The sequence below is a fragment of the Prionailurus viverrinus genome, chromosome X (genome assembly GCF_022837055.1).
Source record: "Prionailurus viverrinus isolate Anna chromosome X, UM_Priviv_1.0, whole genome shotgun sequence".
Lineage (NCBI taxonomy): Eukaryota > Metazoa > Chordata > Mammalia > Carnivora > Felidae > Prionailurus > Prionailurus viverrinus.
This window is the reverse complement of record NC_062579.1, coordinates 44,625,400-44,644,310: the sequence shown is the minus strand read 5'-3', so window position 1 is coordinate 44,644,310 and position 18,911 is coordinate 44,625,400. Positions and strand designations below refer to the sequence as shown.

The window sequence follows — 18,911 nt, the reverse complement described above, 5'->3', positions numbered from 1 at the left end:
GGTGGCATCACCCACCACTGCCCCATGGCAACACTTAAAGCCAGGGTCTTTTAGTTGGGGTCAGCTATTGCCCTGGCAAATTACTGCCCTGCCTACACAGCTCAATATCCAGCTTGGACATGTGGTCACCTCCACAATGCATACTGCCTCTGCACACAAACATGTATATGTATGCATATACCTGGAGCCAACCTTCATGCTTATGGAAACAGTGAATCATACAGTTACAAAGCACTTTCCCATTGACTGTCACCTATAATCAGTCACAGAGTCTGTCACCTACTGTGTGTCATGGAGCACTCTAGGTGCTCCTCGTCCACTATCTATTGTGACTTTCACAGGATCAGGCTGGGTGAGCAAATGCTGTTTACATTTTACAGGGAGGAGATACGAAGACAGAGAGAGCAGGGATGTGTCCCAGGGCACACAGGGACCTGTATGCTGGAGTAGTTTAACCCCTGTCGCCTACCTCCCAATCAAGGCTCCTTCCACCAGAGCACACTGACTGCTGATCTTAATTAGAATCCATAATTAGAATGTGTGTACACAATGCTTGTATTTGTACATATACATGTGTGCCTGTGTCTATGCATTTGTGCTGATGATCCTCACACACCGTCTATGACCAATAACATGCCTATATGCAGAAGAAGAGTGAATCACTTGCTCATTTGGGCTTCCACAGCTCTTTATGGTACCTTTCAGTGCTGTCATCATTTCTTTCACTGGACTCGTTGTATCTTGAGAACTGGATACTCTGGTACTCATCACTAAAGTGTTCGAGCCACACTGCTGGCTCTCTGTCACCTAGGTCCTTGTGGGTAGTTTCTGATAACCGGCTTACTAAAGAAGAAAAACCCCAGGGGCATGGTTTACAGATGCTGCTGCTTGATAAGCAGGAACTAGGTGGAAGTTGGCAGCCATGGTGTTAATAGCCTCACACAGTTGTGACCCTGAAGGGAAGTAAGGAAAAGAAATCCTCTTAGGAGGCAAAACTCAGAGCCATGCATCTGGTTTAGCTCTTTATCCAGAAAGGGACCTGGCCAGGCACAGAATCAATACCATCTGACACTCTGGCCAAATGGTCAGAGAGTGGGAAGGAACAAGATGGAGAACTGATAGCATAACAATAATGCAACAAAATAGTGCTTATTATGTGTAAGGCACAGTATAATTGCTTTGCTTGAATATATATGAGGAGTAAGTGAACAGATCTCTCAGGATGGGCTGAGTATAAGAATATTTGTGCTACCATAAGGAGCATGATGGCTCAGCCTAGGGAAATCAGTCAACATCTTTCTCTAAACATCCAAGTGATTGTTTGATGAGCCAATGAACAAAATTGCCATAGTAGAAGAGATGGATGTTATAGAGGGGTTCAACATGGATTTACCTTCACTTAGGTTGACTTGGCTATCATCACTGTTGAGTGCTTACTTTCTCAACAGCACAAATCCCAATATGTTGGCATTCTCTGGGAAGACCAACAAGTCCTTGAGTAACAGACAGATTACATTGGGCCCCTTCAACCATGGAGTGAGTATCAATTTATTCTTACTGAAATAACCACATATTCTGGAATGGATTTGCCTTCCCTGCCTCCAGTGCTTTTACTGGTACCATCATCTTTGGATTTTCTAATTATTTTATATACTTTATACACAATTGAAATATCCATACAATATTTTTTCTGGTCAAGGTACATATTTCACAGTGAAAGAGGTAAGACAATGATTTAATGACCGGGCTTCCCTGTTCTTACCACATACACCATAATCTATAAACAACTGCCCTTATAAAAGAGTGGAATGGTCTATGGAAGCTTTAGTTATAGCTACAGTTAGGAAACAACGCTTTGTGAGGTATGAGGGCCATTCTACAAAATTCTGTGTATTCTTTGAATCAACAACAGATATATGGCACTCTTTTTCTTATAAAAAGAATACATAGGTCTAGGAACCAAAGGGTGAAAATGGGAGTGACACTTCTCATCACTTCACTTAGTGAAACTCTTGCAAAAGTTTGATTAACAGGAAGTTGAGACTCCTACCTGGCTATTTGGGGCTCCCCATGACTTTGAACCAATAGACATAAAAACGGTGTTTACTGTGTGGCTGGTATGAGTGCTTCTAATCATCAAGGGTAAATAAGGAGTCTACTACACTTGGGATAGGGAAGAGCATGTTGGGATTCAAGAGATTCACTGCGTGACCCTAGCACTGCCATGTCCAGTGGCAAAAGTTGAAGGAAGATTAATTACAACAGCCCAATAAAGGTAGGAACTCTAAGAGCTCAGATTTCACACAATCATTTGGAGGCAGCCTCTAGAGTCCCTTAGGAGCATAATATGCAACTTGCTCCTACAAGTCATGTACAGGATTGCTGGACCTAATGGAGCAGGGCTTAATCTACTGTCTCTATCTATGAGTCCCGGGAAATCTCCTGAGTGCTTTCATCCACCTCATGTGCAGTAATAAGGTTAGCCAAAGAATACAGGAGCCATACACATGGAGAACCTGAAAGGGCCCCATGCTACAAAGCAAATAACCATGAGCAGCTAAGGTGCTTGTTAAAGGCAAGGGGCACACATTGATTCAAAAGAGAGAAAGGTAAGTCAGAAACACCAGCTGTGGCCTCTTGGCTACTGTCAGGAACAAGGACTATAACCATCTTCCTTATTTCCTTCCTTGCTCCGTGTGTGTGTGTGTGTGTGTGTGTGTAATTTATTTCTGTCCTCTTCATCTTTGCCCCATTGTAGAAGATAGCATGTGCATGGTGGCTCAAAATACAATTTAACTCATAACTTGTAGCATATCTACAAAGGATTGCAATAAAATTAGAATGGGAAAAGGTATCACCCAAAATTATTGGACTTGGAGCTGGAGACAGTAGGTGGTAAGATTTGCAGTAATCTTGTTTTGGAGAAGTGGTGGATGGTAGTTATAAATGGATTAGAAGCATTATGTTGAACCAAGACAGTTTTGAAAGTGTCAGTTTGGGGAAAAGTTTGCTATCCATTTTGTTCTTACAAATGTTTGTTCTCTAGTAGATATTTCTTATTCTCTCTCTCTCTCTCCCTCTCTCTCTCTCTTTCTCTCCTTCCCTCCACCCCTTTCTTGGCTACCCAGCATTCATTCTACATTCTTTTATTCAGTTCACTAAGGAAAGATTACTTTAGGGCTTGCATTTTCAACTTTTAAATGCAGAGGTGAAAGTGGATGGGGTGGTGGGTAATCACCCCCAAAAGGGTGAAAATTAACTCTTGGAGAAGCAAAAATAAGCTATTATGATAGTATGTGGCCTTCTAAGTCTCAAGACTACCTAATAAAATCTTATTTCTGTTTTTAATTTTTCTTACTGGATTTTTTTGAGTATCACATGAGTAGCAACGATGCTGAGGTCATGGAAGATACACAAAATGTATGCAAGGTCAGCGTTACAAAACCTTGGAGAATACATGGCTGTGATTGGAGGGTTTAAAATTTGTTGCTCCATTGCAATCATATGTGAGAAGTGGCCTGCGTGTGCCCATTTGCTGCCATTGACTGCCTTTGATCCTCAGTTCCTTTGTGTTATTTGGACTTTGGGAATTAAATTAAAATAGATTTTATTTAATTCTACAAACGTTACTCAATCCGTCACTATTTATGTCAGGTACTGAAAAGAAAAACTGCTGACAATATCTGAATAAATATCAAGCAGCACTTAAATATTTTCACTGGGGTGCCTGGGTGGCTCAGTCGGTTAAGCATCCGACTTCGGCTCAGGTCATTATCTCGCAGTTCATGGGTTTCAGGCCCGCATCAGGCTCTGTGCTAACAGCTCAGAGACTGGAGCCTGCTTCAGATTCTGTGTTTCCCTCTCTATCTGCCCCTCCCCCGCTGGCTCACGCGCTCTCTCTGTCTCTCAAAAATAAATAAACCTTAAAAAAAATTAAGTTCACTAAAAATAGTTTTATAATAATTTAAATTTTTCAATTGTTTTACTTTAGCTGGAAAAATAATGTGAATAACTTTCAGAAATTTATTACGCTGCTATCATATCAGTTATAAAAATGTCTAATTTCAGGGGCACCTGCTGGCTCAGTCAGGTAGAACATGTGACTCTTGATCTCAGGGTTGTGAGTTCAAGCCTCACATTGGGTGTGGACCTACTTAAAAATTGACTAATTTTCATATGTAATTTGATACATTATAATGTAAATTACATTACAGTGTAAATAAATTGCATTTAAAGTTGTTCAGCAAATAGTTATATAGAGTTAAAATGTTAATAGCTTTTACCATTTTTAAACTAACTTTAACCTAAATATTTTAGTCATAACTAACCCTGTATTTAAAAATATTTTATGATGGACTTGACAGATATATTTAGAACTCTGCAAACCAAAGCAACAAAATATACTTTCTTCTCGAGTGCATATGGAACATTCTCCAAGATAGATCACATACTGGGTGACAAAACAGCCCTCATAACTATGAAAGAATTGAGATCATACCATGCACACTTTCAGACCACAATGCTATGAAACTTGAAATCAGCCACAAGAAAAAGTCTAGAAAACCTCCAAAAGCATGGAGGTTAAAGAACACCCTACTAAAGAATGAATGGGTCAACCAGGCAATTAGAGAAGAAATTAAAAATATATGGAACCAAATGAAGATGAAAAGACAACAATCCAAATGTTTTGGAATGCAGCGAAGGCAACCCTGAGAGGAAAATACATTGCAATCCAGGCCTATCTCAAGAAACAAGAAAAATCCCAATACAAAATCTAACAGCACACCTAAAGGAAATAGAAGAAGAACAGCAAAGACACCCCAAACCCAGCAGAAGAAGATAAATAATAAAGATTAGAGCAGAAATAAACAATATGGAATCTAAAAAACTGTAGAGAAGATCAATGAAACCAAGAGTTGGTTTTTTGAAAAAATAAACAAAATTGATAAACCTCTAGCCAGACTTCTCAAAAAGAAAAGGGAGATGACCCAAATAGATAAAATTATGTATAAAAATGGAATTATTACAACCAATCCCTCAGAGATACAAGCAATTATCAGGGAATACTATAAAAAACTATATGCCAAGATATTGGACAACCGGGAAGAAATGGACAAATTCCTAAACACCCACATTCTTCCAAAACTCAAACAGGAAGAAATAGAAAACTTGAACAGACCCATAACCAGTGAAGAAATTGAATCAGTTATCAAAAGTCTCCCAACAAATAAGAGTCCAGGACCAGATGGCTTCCGAGGGGTATTCTACCAGACATTTAAAGCAGAGATAATACCTATCCTTCTCAAGCTGTTCCAAAAAACAGAAATGAAAGGAAAACTGGACTCATTCTATGAAGCCAGCATTACTTTGATTCCCATACCAGACAGAGACCCAGCAAAAAGACAAGTACAGGCCAATATCCCTAATGAATATGGATGCAAAAATTCTCAATAAGATACTAGCAAATCGAATTCAACAGCACATAAAAAGAATTATTCACCATGATCAAGTGGGATTCATTCCTGGGCTGCAGGGCTGGTTCAACATTCGCAAATCAGTCAATGTGATACATCACATTAATAAAAGAAAAGATAAGATCCTGTCAATCGATGCAGAAAAAGCATTTGACAAAATTCAGCATCCTTTCTTAAAAACCCTTGAGAAAGTCAGGATAGAAGGAACATATTTAAACATCAGAAAGGCCATTTATGAAAAGCCCACTGCTAATATCATCTTCAGTGGGGAAAAACTGAGACCTTTCTCCCTGAGATCAGGAAAACGACAGGGATGTCCACTCTCACCGCTGTTGTTTCACATAGCGTTGGAAGTGCTAGCATCAGCAATCAGACAACAAAAGGACATCAAAGGCATCAAAATTGGCAAAGATGAAGTCAAGCTTTCATTTTTTGCAGATGACATGATACTATACATGGAAAACCCGACAGACTCCACCAAAAGTCTGCTAGAACTGATACATGAATTCAGCAAAGTCGCAGGATGCAAAATTGATGTACAGAAATCAGTTGTACTCTTATACACTAATAATGAAGCAACAGAAAGACAAATTGATTACATTCACAATTGCACCAAGCAGCGTAAAATACCTAGGAATAAATCTAACCAAAGATGTAAAAGATCTGTATCCTGAAAACTATAGAAAGCTTGTGAAGGAAATTGAAGAAGATTTAAAGAAATGGAAAAAAAAATCCGTGTTTATGGATTGAAAGAATAAATATTGTTAAAATGCCAATACTACCCAAAGCTATCTACACATTCAATGCAATCCCAATCAAAATTGCACCAGCATTCTTGAAGCTAGAACAAGCAATCCTAAAATTTGTATGGAACCACAAAAGACCCCGAATAGCCAAAGTAATTTTGAAGAAGACCAAAGCAGGAGGCATCACAATCCGACTTTAGCCTCTACTACAAAGCTGTCATCATCAAGACAGCATGGTATTGGCACCAAAACAGACACATAGACCAATGGAATAGAATAGAAACCCCAGAACTAGACCCACAAACGTATGGCCAACTCATCTTTGACAAAGCAGGAAAGAAGATCCAATGGAAAAAAGACAGTCTCTTTAACAAATGGTGCTGGGAGAACTGGACAGCAACATGCAGAAGGTTGAAACTAGACCACTTTCTCACACCATTCACAAAAACAAACTCAAAATGGATAAAGGACCTGAATGTGAGACAAGAAACCATCAAAACCCTAGAGGAGAAAGCAGGAAAAAACCTCTCTAACCTCAGCCGTAGCAATTTCTTGACACATCCCCAAAGGCAAGGGAATTAAAAGCAAAATTGAACTATTGGGACCTCGTGAAGATAAAAAGCTTCTACACTGCAAAAGAAACAATCAACAAAACTAAAAGGCAACCAATGGAATGGGAAAAAGATATTTGCAAATGACATATTGGACAAAGTATTCAAAATCTATAAGAGCTCACCAAACTCCACACCTGAAAAACAAATAATCCAGTGAAGAAATGGGCAGAAAACATGAATAGACACTTCTCCAAAGAAGACATTCAGATGGCCAACAGGCACATGAAAAGATCTCAATGTCATTCCTCATCAGGGAAATACAAATCAAAACCACACTGAGATACCACCTCACGCCAGTCAAAGTGGCTAAAATGAACACATCAGGAGACTATAGATGCTGGAGAGGATGTGGAGAAACAGGAACCCTCTTGCACTGTTGGTGGGAATGCAAACTGGTGCAGCCGCTCTGGAAAACAGTGTGGAGGTTCCTCAAAAAATTAAAAGTAGACCTACCCTATGACCCAGCAATATCACTGCTAGGAATTTACCCAAGGGATACAGGAATGCTGATGCATAGTGGCACTTGTACCCCAATGTTTATAGCAGCACTTTCAACAATAGCCCAATTATGGAAAGAGCCTAAATGTCCATCAACTGATGAATGGATAAAGAAATTGTGGTTTATATACACAATGGAATACTACTTGGCAATGAGAAAGAATGAAATTGGCCTTTTGTAGCAACATGGATGGAACTGGAGAGTTTTATGCTAAGTGAAATAAGCCATACAGAGAAAGACAGATACCATATGTTTTCACTCTTATGTGGATCCTGAGAAACTTAACAGAGACCATGGGGGAGGGGAAGGAAGGAAAAAAAAAGTTAGAGAGGGAGGGAACCAAACCATAAGAGACTCTAAAACTGAGAATAAACTCAGGGTTGATAGGGGATGGGAGGGAGGGGAGGGTGGGTGATGGGTATTAAGGAGGGCACCTGTTGGGATGAGCACTGGGTGTTGTATGGAAACCAATTTGACAATAAATTTCATATTAAAAAATATTTTATGTATGAAGCACAATTATACATAGCTATATATATATATATATATATATGGTATATCTATGGTATTGAAATTTCATGGGAGTGAGCAACAGCAATTAGAACAACATATCAAAAAAGGCTTCTTAAAGAGTTATAATGAAAAGTAGGTGGAGAAAACTACTCTAAGAGCTCTTTCACCTCCTAGCCAAGGGGAAGAGGTATAATATAGTCTCGAGTTAATAAATGATATAGTGAAAGAAAAAACAAAAATTGTGGGAGTTTATTCATTGTAGTACTGGCCTCCAAGTTGATAAGTGGCAAAAACATGAACTGGAGTCTGTCCCTATTTAGTCTTCCCAGCTCTGGCCACTCCCCACTTGTGTGGAACCAGACTTGATCTCTTTCCCCCTGCTCCACATGTCTTCAGTCCTTACATTTGGGGAGAAATAAGCCAACCCCATGTCCTGTCAAATTTTAGGCCTTGCATGAAGGGAGAAGAGGTGGAGAGCCCTGCAAGCCCATTGGTCTACAGAGGGAAGGGGAAAGGGCAGAGTTCTCCCAGGACTATGATACACTCTTAATTCTATCAAGCACTTTTAACTGAATTATTAGAATTATGACAAGTTCCTTGTCAGACCCCATCACCTCCCCATTCCATTTCAGATAGACATCACCTGGAAATCTGAGGGGGTCCCTGGACACAGTACCCATCCACTAAAGAGTCCTTCCTAAGCCTAAGCTGTCTCTGACCTTGTCTACCTCTCCTGGGTATTACCCAGCCCCTTAGGAAACCATGGTCCAAGAAATCAATGGAAGAACCTCTACTTCCAGTGAAAAACACCTCAGCGCCAAAAGCAAGTCTTGGTTCATGGCCAGTCAAGGAGCTGCCTTCCTTTAAATGGAGGTGGGTTTTGTTTTACATTGTTCCTTTATTGATGAGTTTACAGGAGGGAAGAGAAAGCCATTACTCTGTCCTCCGTAAGATTCTATCCCAGCGATTAGGGGTCTGGTATTGGGGGACTAGAGGGTTGGGGATTCCTGGAGAAAGGTCCAGGGAAATACTCTCCCAAACAGGGTGAAGGTGGATCTTGGATTGTCTGAGGGCCCTATCCCTTAGTGGGCAGTGTAGCTGGGAGGGCAGTTTCAACCACACAAGTGTACTTTGGCACGTGGTTCCAAGTGTTCCTTCCTACCGCAACTCCTGCCACCATCTCTGGTGATTTCACTGTCCACATGAATAACCCAACCAACACCCTGTTCTCCCAGCCTATTGACCCCTCCCTCATCTCTAGGAAATGTCTTCACTCCCCTTTAAGCACCCATTCCTTGGGCCTTACCATCACTTTCTGTCTGCTCTATCTTCTTAAATACAATCATCCTACTGTCTGACCATAGGACTAGTGCCCTAGTTCATCCTTCCAGTTCTGTCAACACCTCTTCGCAGATACCTAGAACACTGCCAGACATATAGCAGGTACTTGATTACTTGATATACTTCTTTAACATTCTGCCCTGTTCATAGGCTTCAAGTCTCCTATACTGTCTCCTAATTTCCTCATCTTCCTCCCCAAGCCTCCCTGGGTTCCACCATCCATCTCTTCCACCATTCTGTGTATCTACTGTGTCAGGCACCGTGCACACAGTAATGAAGATAAAGACCCATATAGTCACTGTCTTTGATCTTGTGTCCTTATTCCAGAACCAAAACCTTGAGATAAACGAGCTAATCTTCTTGATTCCAAGATTACGGACCACCTTGCCATGGAGGAAAGGTCTCCCAAAAATCATGGGCTCCATCCTCCAATGGGGCCTCCCTAATGCCTGTCATCTTTCCACAGTCCCCTCTCCAAGTCCTTTCTTGACAGTCCCTTATCCCAGGCCTTACACTGTTACCTCCTCAGGGCTACATGAGTCAATCTTTAACATCTCCCTCTCTATCGGCTCCTGCCTGCTTAAACTTCTCTTTCCTTTCCCAAGAAAATCTTCACTTATTCCCTTATCTCCCTTAAGTACCTATCTCTCTCCTCGTCTCATCCACATTTCTCAAAAAGAGAGCCTATATTTGATGCCCAGTCTCCTCTACCTCTGCTTTCTGCTCCAGACTTGCCCACTTCACTCCTTCAAAGTGTGTCCTCTGTGCTTACAATCCTGACTCCCCACCCCACTGCAATCCTGCCTGTACTGCTGACTACAGCTAGGACCCAAATTATCCCAGAGAGGCATGCTAATTTTGCTCCCCTGAATCCAATAAATATAGATTGAGGCAGAAACTCTTCCAATTTTAAATGTCATACCAAAATGTGATAGCCCACCAAAAAAAAAAGCAACAAACTCAGAAATGGCAAGTAGATTTAATGGAGAGTGTCGACTTCAATTGATTGATAGTGGCTGCCTAGAGTGCTGTGTTGAGTAGGTTTCTGAGGATGCACCCTGGCTCGAAGAGAAAGACTGCTGGGATTAGGAATATCTGAAAACACAAGTAAAATAAATTGAAAAAGTCAACTGATAACCATCAAAAGGGAAAGAATAAAATGCTAATCGTGGGGTTTTCCCATATGCTCCATACGGTCCTGCAACCTTGGCCTTCCTATAACCAGCCAGTTCCTCATCCCAACCCCATAGGCCCAAGCTGTCCAGACCCAGTCTAAGTAGATACCTGAAATCTCACTTATAGGAGAAACCACAGGCACCAGAGCTGCCACTGGTGCTGGCACCAGCTCCACCAAGGCCCGCGAAGAGCCCAAATGTGAGAGTAGCAGTTAGGCTGGCACTGGCACCAAAGCCACCACTGGCACTAGCACTGGCACTAGCACCAGAGCTAGCACCACCACTCTCTTGGGCTTTGGCTTTAGCTTCAGCTCCCGCCTGGATCCGGGCTTTGGCCCAGGGTCCAATATCAGCTTCGTCCCAGTTGCAGGGCCCAGCAGCATTTTCAGAGCCAAGCCCAATGCCCATTCGAGCTCTAATCTCAGCTCTCGCCTTGGCTTCAGCTGCAGCCTCGGCAGCAGCCTTCATATCTGCTTCCATTGCCTCTCGGTACTGAGCTGCCCATTCCTTGGGATCCTTCTTTTGTACCTGAAACAGAAATAACAACCATCAGAAGGATCACAATCTAAGAAGTGAGCACCTACTTTATGCTAGGCACCATGTTACGTGCCCTACACAATAATAGCAATGTAATAAATACTACAGTAATTACGTACCTAACATTCCATCCCTGCTCTGACCCTTATTAGCTCTGTGACCTTGGACATGTTATCTAATAAATTCTGTGAGTCTGAGTTTTCTCATCTGGTATAGGGTAATGACGTTAGTTGTACAAATTAAATGATTCAGACAAATGGCACATTAACAGAGGCTTCAGAATGTTCATGTATGAGCTGCAGGCTGCTATACACACAGCCTACTTTAGCCAGTGGCACCCGATGCTCTTGATATGCCAAGCTTGGGCAGCGATCCAATTACCTTGCAGGCAAACTTGAGGACTTTCATCTTGCTGGTCTCATAGTAGGAGCGCAGGCCCCAGAAGAATTCATACTCAGGGGGATTGCTATTAGGGACTCTGGCATAGTCCAAGTACCTTGAAAAGAGAAGTTGAAAGCCTTTATGTCTAAGACAACCACAGCCCACCCATATATGGACTGGACATCCCCACTATATACTATAGCTTTTCTTCCAATATGGAGCCCTATCCCATTGGTCCTGCCCAGAAGCCATGTGGAGGTGCAAGATGAGATACATGTAGAGTATCTGCTCATAAGAAGGCCACAACTTCTGTGCCCTTTGTCACAATGAACCCAGATTCTTGCTGGGTGTGTTGTAAACAGAGGAGCCATTTCTTCAGGGCCCCTGCTCTGAGCACACCCCACCACTGGGTCATGTCTGTAACCTGGGGAGCCCTGGGACAGTCCACCATAGAAAATGACTATAAAGAGAAGAAATAGTCCACCAAGAGTAGCGTATTTTGTGCATACTCCCAACTGTGTGTGTGTACATGTGTATGCACACACACATGCAGGTGCATGCTAATGTCTCTGTGTGAGTGCACATGTGCTAAGAACCACAGACACAATGGGCCCTGGCTAGAAAGTGAAGAGGGCTCCGTGACCAAATGGGCCCCTTACCAGCCAGGGCCACAATCAGACTTCCACTCTCTGAGACCCAGGTCCCTCAACTGACAATGGGGATGGGATGGCAGCACCTATACTGGGTATACGGTAGTTATGAAAATGAAATGAGATGCACAAGTCAAGCCCCAGCATAGTACTTGGCTGCCTAAAGCTATGATTCTATGGCATTTCTTTATGGACATTAATTTCTATAAAGCCCTGGTTAGCACAGTAAAAAATAACCAAGGCACTGGGGCCAGTACATAAATATGACTCTTCCATTTGCTACCTGTGCAACCCCTTAAGCAAATTACTTCACCTTTCTGAACCTCAGTTTACTCACATGCACAACATTGGTAATGACAATCCCTACCTTGAAGAAATTGCACTGAGGGCATAAGTGAGAGTACATTTCGGTCAGGAAATGTGTCCTCCTGCTCACTCTCACTACCTCAGAAATAAGCTACCTACCATCTGCCACACACACACATATACACATGCCAAATCACACACACACACACGCACTATAGCTTAATCACTCAGCTCTGAAAACAGGCAAAACACATGGAACACACCATCACCAGACACACACTTACTTCTGCTTCACGAACTCATCAGTAATAAGTTTCTTCACATCCCCAAAAAGTGAGTGATGTATCCTGATAGCAGAAAGAAAAATACATCAATAAGTCAATCAATCAATCAATCAATCAATCAATCAGATATGGCACTTCCCAGAGGTATGCAGAGGCATTTTCAACATGGAAAAGAGACTGTTAGCACAAGAGGAAAACTCCACAGAATCCCAAGAGATAGTGGGACGGGGGCAGAGAGTTTGGGAACATTTCCCCATCCACCCAGGTCAGAACCCTGGACCCTCTACTAGCACTTCCATCTATTCCACCAGACCACCAGACTGATGCAATCCTGGGACTCCTCTCTTGTCAAAGGACAACATGGACAGCAAGCACTGAAAGAGCCCAATCATACCCAGGGCGCAGCCCCAGCTTGCGCAGCACCTCCCAGATGACAGCTGCAAGGGGAGGCAAGAGGAGACAGGGACAGAAAATGAACATGTGGAATTCCAACTGTGGCCACCCATTCAGCTGCATGCCCAGCCACTCACCCTCACTGGACCGATTTCCATTCATAAAGATGATGCTAAGAAGCACCATGAGGAGACCCAGCTTTGGTGAATCCTTAGTCCTAGGAAAATAACAGGGTAGAGAGGAGGTTTATGTCCAGCAGCCATCTGCAAAAAACACACCAGTCAGTTCACTAGGCTAGCCTCTCCCAGATTCCTCAGACATGAGAGAATTCTGCCCAGTCTATGCTTCAAGCTCTATGTGACCCTGGGCAAGGCACTTAGACTCTTGAGCCTCAGTCTCCTATTCAGTAAAATGGGAAAATCCAATCCTCCCTACCTCAGTTGCTGAGACGATGGAAGAATGCCTGAAACCTGGTACAACCCAGGCACCCAGCCAGCGTGAGTCCCACCTTTTTCTCCCAGATCCCTCTGCCCCAAGAAAATTCTAGGCACAGCCCCAGTGATGTTCCTGTCCTGTGAGCATCATGATTTACCCACACCAGGAAACTTTCCTTTGAGAACCACTCTACTAAAGCCAGTAGGAAGAGACAAGCAATGACAGGTCTACTTTCCTGGGAAGCTTCTGGAAAAAACAGAAAACTGGATAGTAGGAATGCACTGCTTCAGGCTTCTACACCTTCATTCAATCATAATCAAGCACCACTACCATGTGCAGGGCTCCAACTATGTGTGAACTGAAAGAGGAGCTTTTCAGGCCCTGTCTTCCTGCCTCTCTAAGGAGATGTGGGGAGAGTTGACAGGGATGGGGTAGTGCCATAGACAGAAGCAGAGCCTCCCTCCCACCCCAGCCCTTTCCCAGCTTACGTTCCCAGTATGCCTGCATCAGTGGGCTCTAAGGTGCTGAGAAGAATGTACAAGTGGTCATTCTTATCAATTTCCTTCAACTGAATCCCAAATACCTATGGATGGGGAGAACAGCTTGTGAGATCATAAATTCAGCTTCCTGGGCATCCCACAGCTCCCCGTGTACCTAGGTATGTGGGGGTGTGGGTGTGCATGTGTGTGTGTATAGGGGGAAGGGGTCAGTGAAATAATGTACATAAACGTTAAGTGATCAGCACACAGCAAACAGGTAAGAAATGTACTATTGTTATCAGCATCTTCTCTGAGATTATCGGGAATCTAGGGAGACAGAGAATGGGGAATGGAAGGAAAGAGGTGAGCATGTGAAATACATTACATGACATCTACAGCAGCAGACAGAAACCAGGACTAAGTTGGGTGGCTTGGGTCCTAGCTGTGCTTTTGCCAGACATGCTATGTGACCCTGGGCTAGTCTATACCCCTCCTTAGACTACTACCTACCCATCCACACAGTGATGGGACTGAATTAGTGAGCGGTCCCACCCCCAGAAGACACATATACACTTGTTTAATTCAATGCTTCCCCACTGCACCCATCCCCCATGGCTGCCACTTCACCTTCTCCAAGGAATAGCCTGCTCGTTCAATGATTTCAGGGTACACATCAGTGTATTCTTTGATGATGTCCTTCAGCATGTCTGCAAGGGGAGAATGTTGCGAGCACCTGAGCTGAAGTGAAGCCACGTGGCCCAAAACCCAAGCTAAAGACCTTTTGACAACCCTGCTGTGGGTGGCACAAACAGTTCTGAAATAATGAATAGAGATGCTAGCACTGCCAAATTAGAACTTTGGGAGTACACAGGTAGGAGCATAAGGGCAAGGAATGTCCTCAGCACATGGGAAAGTGGGCAATGGAGAGCACAGTTTAGGGAATGGAGGGTTAGCAGGACGCTACCTGAGCGTTTGATGGGAATCTTTGTCTGGTCTTTAACCAAGAGGTACTTTACCAAATCGTTTGCCTGGACAAGGGAAAAAAAGGTAGAAAGATCAAAATATGTTCGCAAAAGATTTGAGGGGAAGGCAGAAAAAGAAGGCAAGGCAGTAGATAAGGAAAAGTACAGAGAACAGGGTTCTTACCCTCCCCTGCAAAAGGGCCACATCCCGAGGTGGTGGTGTTTCAGGCTCCTGGGATGACTGGAGCTTGGCAGCTCGGCGGCGAGCCTTGCCCCTACGGGCCTTAGGTGATCTCAGGGAGAGCAAAGCTCTCCGAGCCCAAGCAGCCAACCGAGTCCTTGATGCCCTGCGGGCCCAAAAGGCTATGGGGCCCCTTGAAGCCCTGCGGGCCATTGAGGCCATTAGGGCCTTTGAAACCCTTCGGCCAGCTGTGGTTCCAGAAGCCTGACTCTGATCACTGCTGCCATCCTCTTCACCATTCAGAGGCTTCACCTGCATTAATAGAGAGAGCAAAATATTGTCAGATAAAGATGTTCCTTCTCCCTCATCCTATTTTTTCCAGAAGGTTCCTCTAATCCCACCCATGTAGTAACAGCCTGACTAGATATTGGCCATGTTGAGTCTTGGGTTTGTTTTTCACAGACTTCCAGGCAGGAGTTTCATCTCTTCACCAGGCCAGAAGGAACATAAGGATGGGGCCTGAGGATTCTCCTCTCCCGATGTCCACCACTGCTCCTGCTTGTACCACCCTGGAAAAGTCATTCCACCTCTCTGGGACTCAGCTTCCTTCTCTATAAAACTGTATTATTTTCAGGATTTAATGAGATAACCCGTATGAATGTGCCTAGCTCAAGGTCTAACACATGGTAGCTACTATGTAAATACAAACTGCTTTATATTCAGATTGCAGCTATGTGTACTATCTCATTTCTCCACGAGTCTGTGAACTCTCTGCAGAGAGAAATTGTATCACATTCCTCTTATTGTCCCCCACAGCCTTGATGAGCACAGGAAACTTGCTAAATGTTTGCAAAACAAATGAACTAACTGGGAGAAGTGAAAAGGGAAGAGTGTGATTACAGAGGTCTTACCTTTCTGGCTTTCTTGGCCTTGACCTTGGGCCTAGTATCCTGATTCTCCTGAACCTGAGCAGCTGCACCCTCAGGCTTAGGTTCATCTGCCAAAGCCTGAGAGGCAGGATCCTCAGGCTCCAGGGCCTTTATATTGACCTTTGTATTAGCCACACAGCTGACCTTTTTGGTCTCAGTGGCAGGCAGTGTCACAGGCTGAGGGTCAGCACTCTGCATCTTGGTGTCAGCTGCTAGACTCTTCTTTTCAGCTGCCAGAACCTGGGTATCAGTCAGCTTAGTGGTAGGTGAGGCCTGAGTGGCAGCTGTCTCCCGAACCTCTGGAGTCTTTGAGACCTCTGTGGCCTTTGAGACCTCTGGTGCCTTTGATGTCTTCTGTGTCTCTGAGACCTCCGAGTTCTGGGTCACTGTCAATAGGCTCTGTATCTTCAAGCCACTGTCCTTCTCTGAAGCTTCAGCCTGCAAGAGGAAGCAGGAAAGCTCAGACTTTCTCCCACCCCCAAGTAAGCAAATGGCTCCAAAATTCCAGGCCTCACTTCTCTGACCTATACTAACTCCTACTTGTGATGTGCTCTGCCCACCTAACCCACAAGGACTCTCTTTCCTCTGAGCAGGAAGTGATGGCACAAGAATGGCTGGCCTGCCCTCTCTCCCTCCCTCCTTCCTTCCTCCCTCCCTTCCTTCCTTCCTCCCTCCCTCCCTCCCTCTACAGAGTGGGGGGAGGGGCACCCAGACAAGAAAGTGGGTAAAAAAGGACAAGGATGGGGGGGTGGTGCCAAGGGAACTGAAGCAGCAACAGGGGTTGGAGAAGAAGCAAAGGAGAAGAAGGAAGGAGGCCTTACCTGGAAGCGGGTTGGACCCGTACCTTTCTCGCTTGTGTCAGACATGTCTCAAGTTGGCCTGGCAAGAGCTGAGCCTAAGGAGAGAAAGCTTGGGTGAAAAGGGGAGCCTCCAGAACGTCCTCCCTCTAGTTCTGCCTGGAAACGGATCCTCACTTTCTGTAGGGCCCCAATCCCAGACCCCTCCCCCACCCCCAAAGACTACGTCCTTAGATTCAGTAATCCAGAGCTTCTAGATCTCAATTCTCTGCAGCCGCACCCTCCCCTCCTCCAGGAAGATGTGCCAGCGCGGCAGCTGGGGACCCCGCCCCTTTTCCCAATACACCCCCCCCCCCGCCCCCCCGCCCAGCCGCAGGCCAACAGTACGCATGCGCATTCGTTGCAGGGCCCACCTTAGCCCCACCCGCTTTCCCAGCACAAGCTCTTTCTTTGATGTCCACCGTGCACATGCGCACTCGGCATCTGCCCCTGTCTCCAAGCTGGCCCTTTACACGCCCCTTCCTAGAGATCCATAGTGCGCATGCGCAATGGGCCGGCCTCTGTCCACTACACTTTCCAACATACGCCCTTCTTTAGGTCCGCCGTGCCACTCCACCCCGCCCCCTCCCCAACAGGCCTCCCTCTAAAATTATCGCAGTATCTGGTGGTCCCAGCCCCTCCCCCTACTCATACCCACCCTAAATCCACAGTACCGCCCGCCCGGTCCCACCCTTTTTCACAACACGCCCCCTCCGACCAGGGGCAAAGCACATCTTGGTTCCGCCCCTTCCTTAATACACCCCCTCCTCAAATCAGACTGAAGCCAGTGATTCCATCTTGGGCCCAGCCAAACCGGGTCCAGTCCCCTCCCTTCCCATCCGGATGGATCCGGTACGATCCGGTCCCTACAGCAGGTTTTCCCCAGATCCCAGAGGGTTGGGCTGTAGATCACAGAGCCCCTACTGGACAGCGGATCGAGAGCTGGGCCCCGCAGCTCACCTCCTTCTCCTTAAAGAAGAGTGCGTCCACTCTCCAAGGCCCTCCAAAACTCCTAGACTGCCCTCCCCGCTCTAGGCCGGAAATGGTCCCGCCCCTTTCCGCCTCCCTAGGGGGCCTCCGTCGCAGCCAGTATGCCCTTCCCCCCTCTCTGCTCCTCATTCCTTATCACCCCCCACCCCCGTATTCCCTTAGCCTTGCTTCTTGCTCCCTATTACCCCTCACATTTCCTGTTTACCCCACAGAATTCCCTATCCCCATTCCTTACATCCTCCTCCGCGTTACCTATGCACCCCCTTCCCTAGTATTCCTTAACCCTTCTCTGCATTTCCTATTTTCTTCTCTGGATTTATACTTTCCCTCAATGTTCCCCTCCCCCTCATACTCCCAGTCAGCCACCCAACAAGTCCGGTTCCCCGTTCTTCTCCCCCCCACTAATCTCTGACCCATAGTCCTACCGCCTACTACTCTAAGTAGTCTTCTTTGCCTACATCCAGCTCCAGGTCATCTCTCCCTCAGCTGCAGTGGTGCAGTAAAGATTGCCCACCTGCCTGGCTATAGGTTCGAGGGGGCTGAAACTACTGGCTGCCAGGAAACCCAAAATCTCAACGCCCCTTACCTGGTCCTCGAGCAAGTCCCAAATGCGTCTGCCCTCTCTCAGTCCCTCTCAGTCTCAGCCTCCTGGACCAGAGCTGCAACCAGCCCAGCCCAGCCCCTTTCCGCAGCCCCCTGCCACCCCCCTCCTTCCTTGGGGGTGGGGCAATGGGGCCCCGCTCAGGGCTGTCTGACGCCAAAGCCCGTGTTTATGCCACTGTACCAGGCTCGGTCTGCAGCCCTTCCAACCAAAACCACCCCCTCAAAGCGACTCATTCATTGAATTTATTTATTTTTATATCTTTATTTTTTTCTTATTACAAAGGTAATGTGTTGTGAAAATTCAAATAATGCAGAAATATGTAACATACCAATGAAAGGCCACTCTTACCTCATTTCCCAGAAATAACCACTGTTAACATTTTGATATACATCCCTCCTCATTTTTTTCTATTCATACACTAATTATTTGGGTTTTCTCCCCACAAATGGTATCCTGTTTTGTGACCCGGGTTTTTTTCCAGTTATATATTCTAAACAGTTTTCTGTAGTGCACATTTTTCTTAACAGTTGCATAGTCTTTTCTTGCATAGATAGTCCATAATTATTTAACCAGCCCAGGTTC

At 44.9% G+C, this 18,911-nt stretch overlaps 1 protein-coding gene and 1 non-coding gene across 6 annotated transcripts; both read right to left on the bottom strand.

The window, feature by feature from the left end:
- Positions 1 to 10,147: 10,147 nt before the first annotated feature.
- MAGED2 (MAGE family member D2) lies at positions 10,148 to 18,416 on the bottom strand. 5 transcript variants are annotated; one of them, XM_047844660.1, is made up of 13 exons: positions 18,312 to 18,416; positions 16,721 to 16,794; positions 15,882 to 16,337; positions 14,974 to 15,282; positions 14,792 to 14,855; positions 14,455 to 14,534; positions 13,837 to 13,931; positions 13,051 to 13,130; positions 12,915 to 12,957; positions 12,521 to 12,583; positions 11,281 to 11,395; positions 10,472 to 10,890; positions 10,148 to 10,282 (listed from the first exon to the last, which is right to left on the bottom strand). In XM_047844660.1, the coding sequence occupies exons 2-12, from the start codon at positions 16,763 to 16,765 to the stop codon at positions 10,480 to 10,482; spliced, it is 1,761 nt and encodes a 586-aa protein (XP_047700616.1). In that variant the 5' UTR covers positions 16,766 to 16,794; positions 18,312 to 18,416; the 3' UTR covers positions 10,148 to 10,282; positions 10,472 to 10,479. The 5 variants fall into 5 exon arrangements, with proteins under 5 accessions (XP_047700616.1, XP_047700618.1, XP_047700615.1 ...); XM_047844662.1 differs by lacking the exon at positions 18,312 to 18,416 and adding an exon at positions 17,696 to 17,777; XM_047844659.1 differs by lacking the exon at positions 18,312 to 18,416 and adding an exon at positions 17,110 to 17,174 and having other exon boundaries at positions 16,744 to 16,794.
- On the bottom strand, positions 11,553 to 11,682 carry LOC125158034 (small nucleolar RNA SNORA11). The gene has a single exon (XR_007149159.1). It is a non-coding gene; the product is annotated as a small nucleolar RNA SNORA11 (small nucleolar RNA).
- Positions 18,417 to 18,911: the final 495 nt, after the last annotated feature.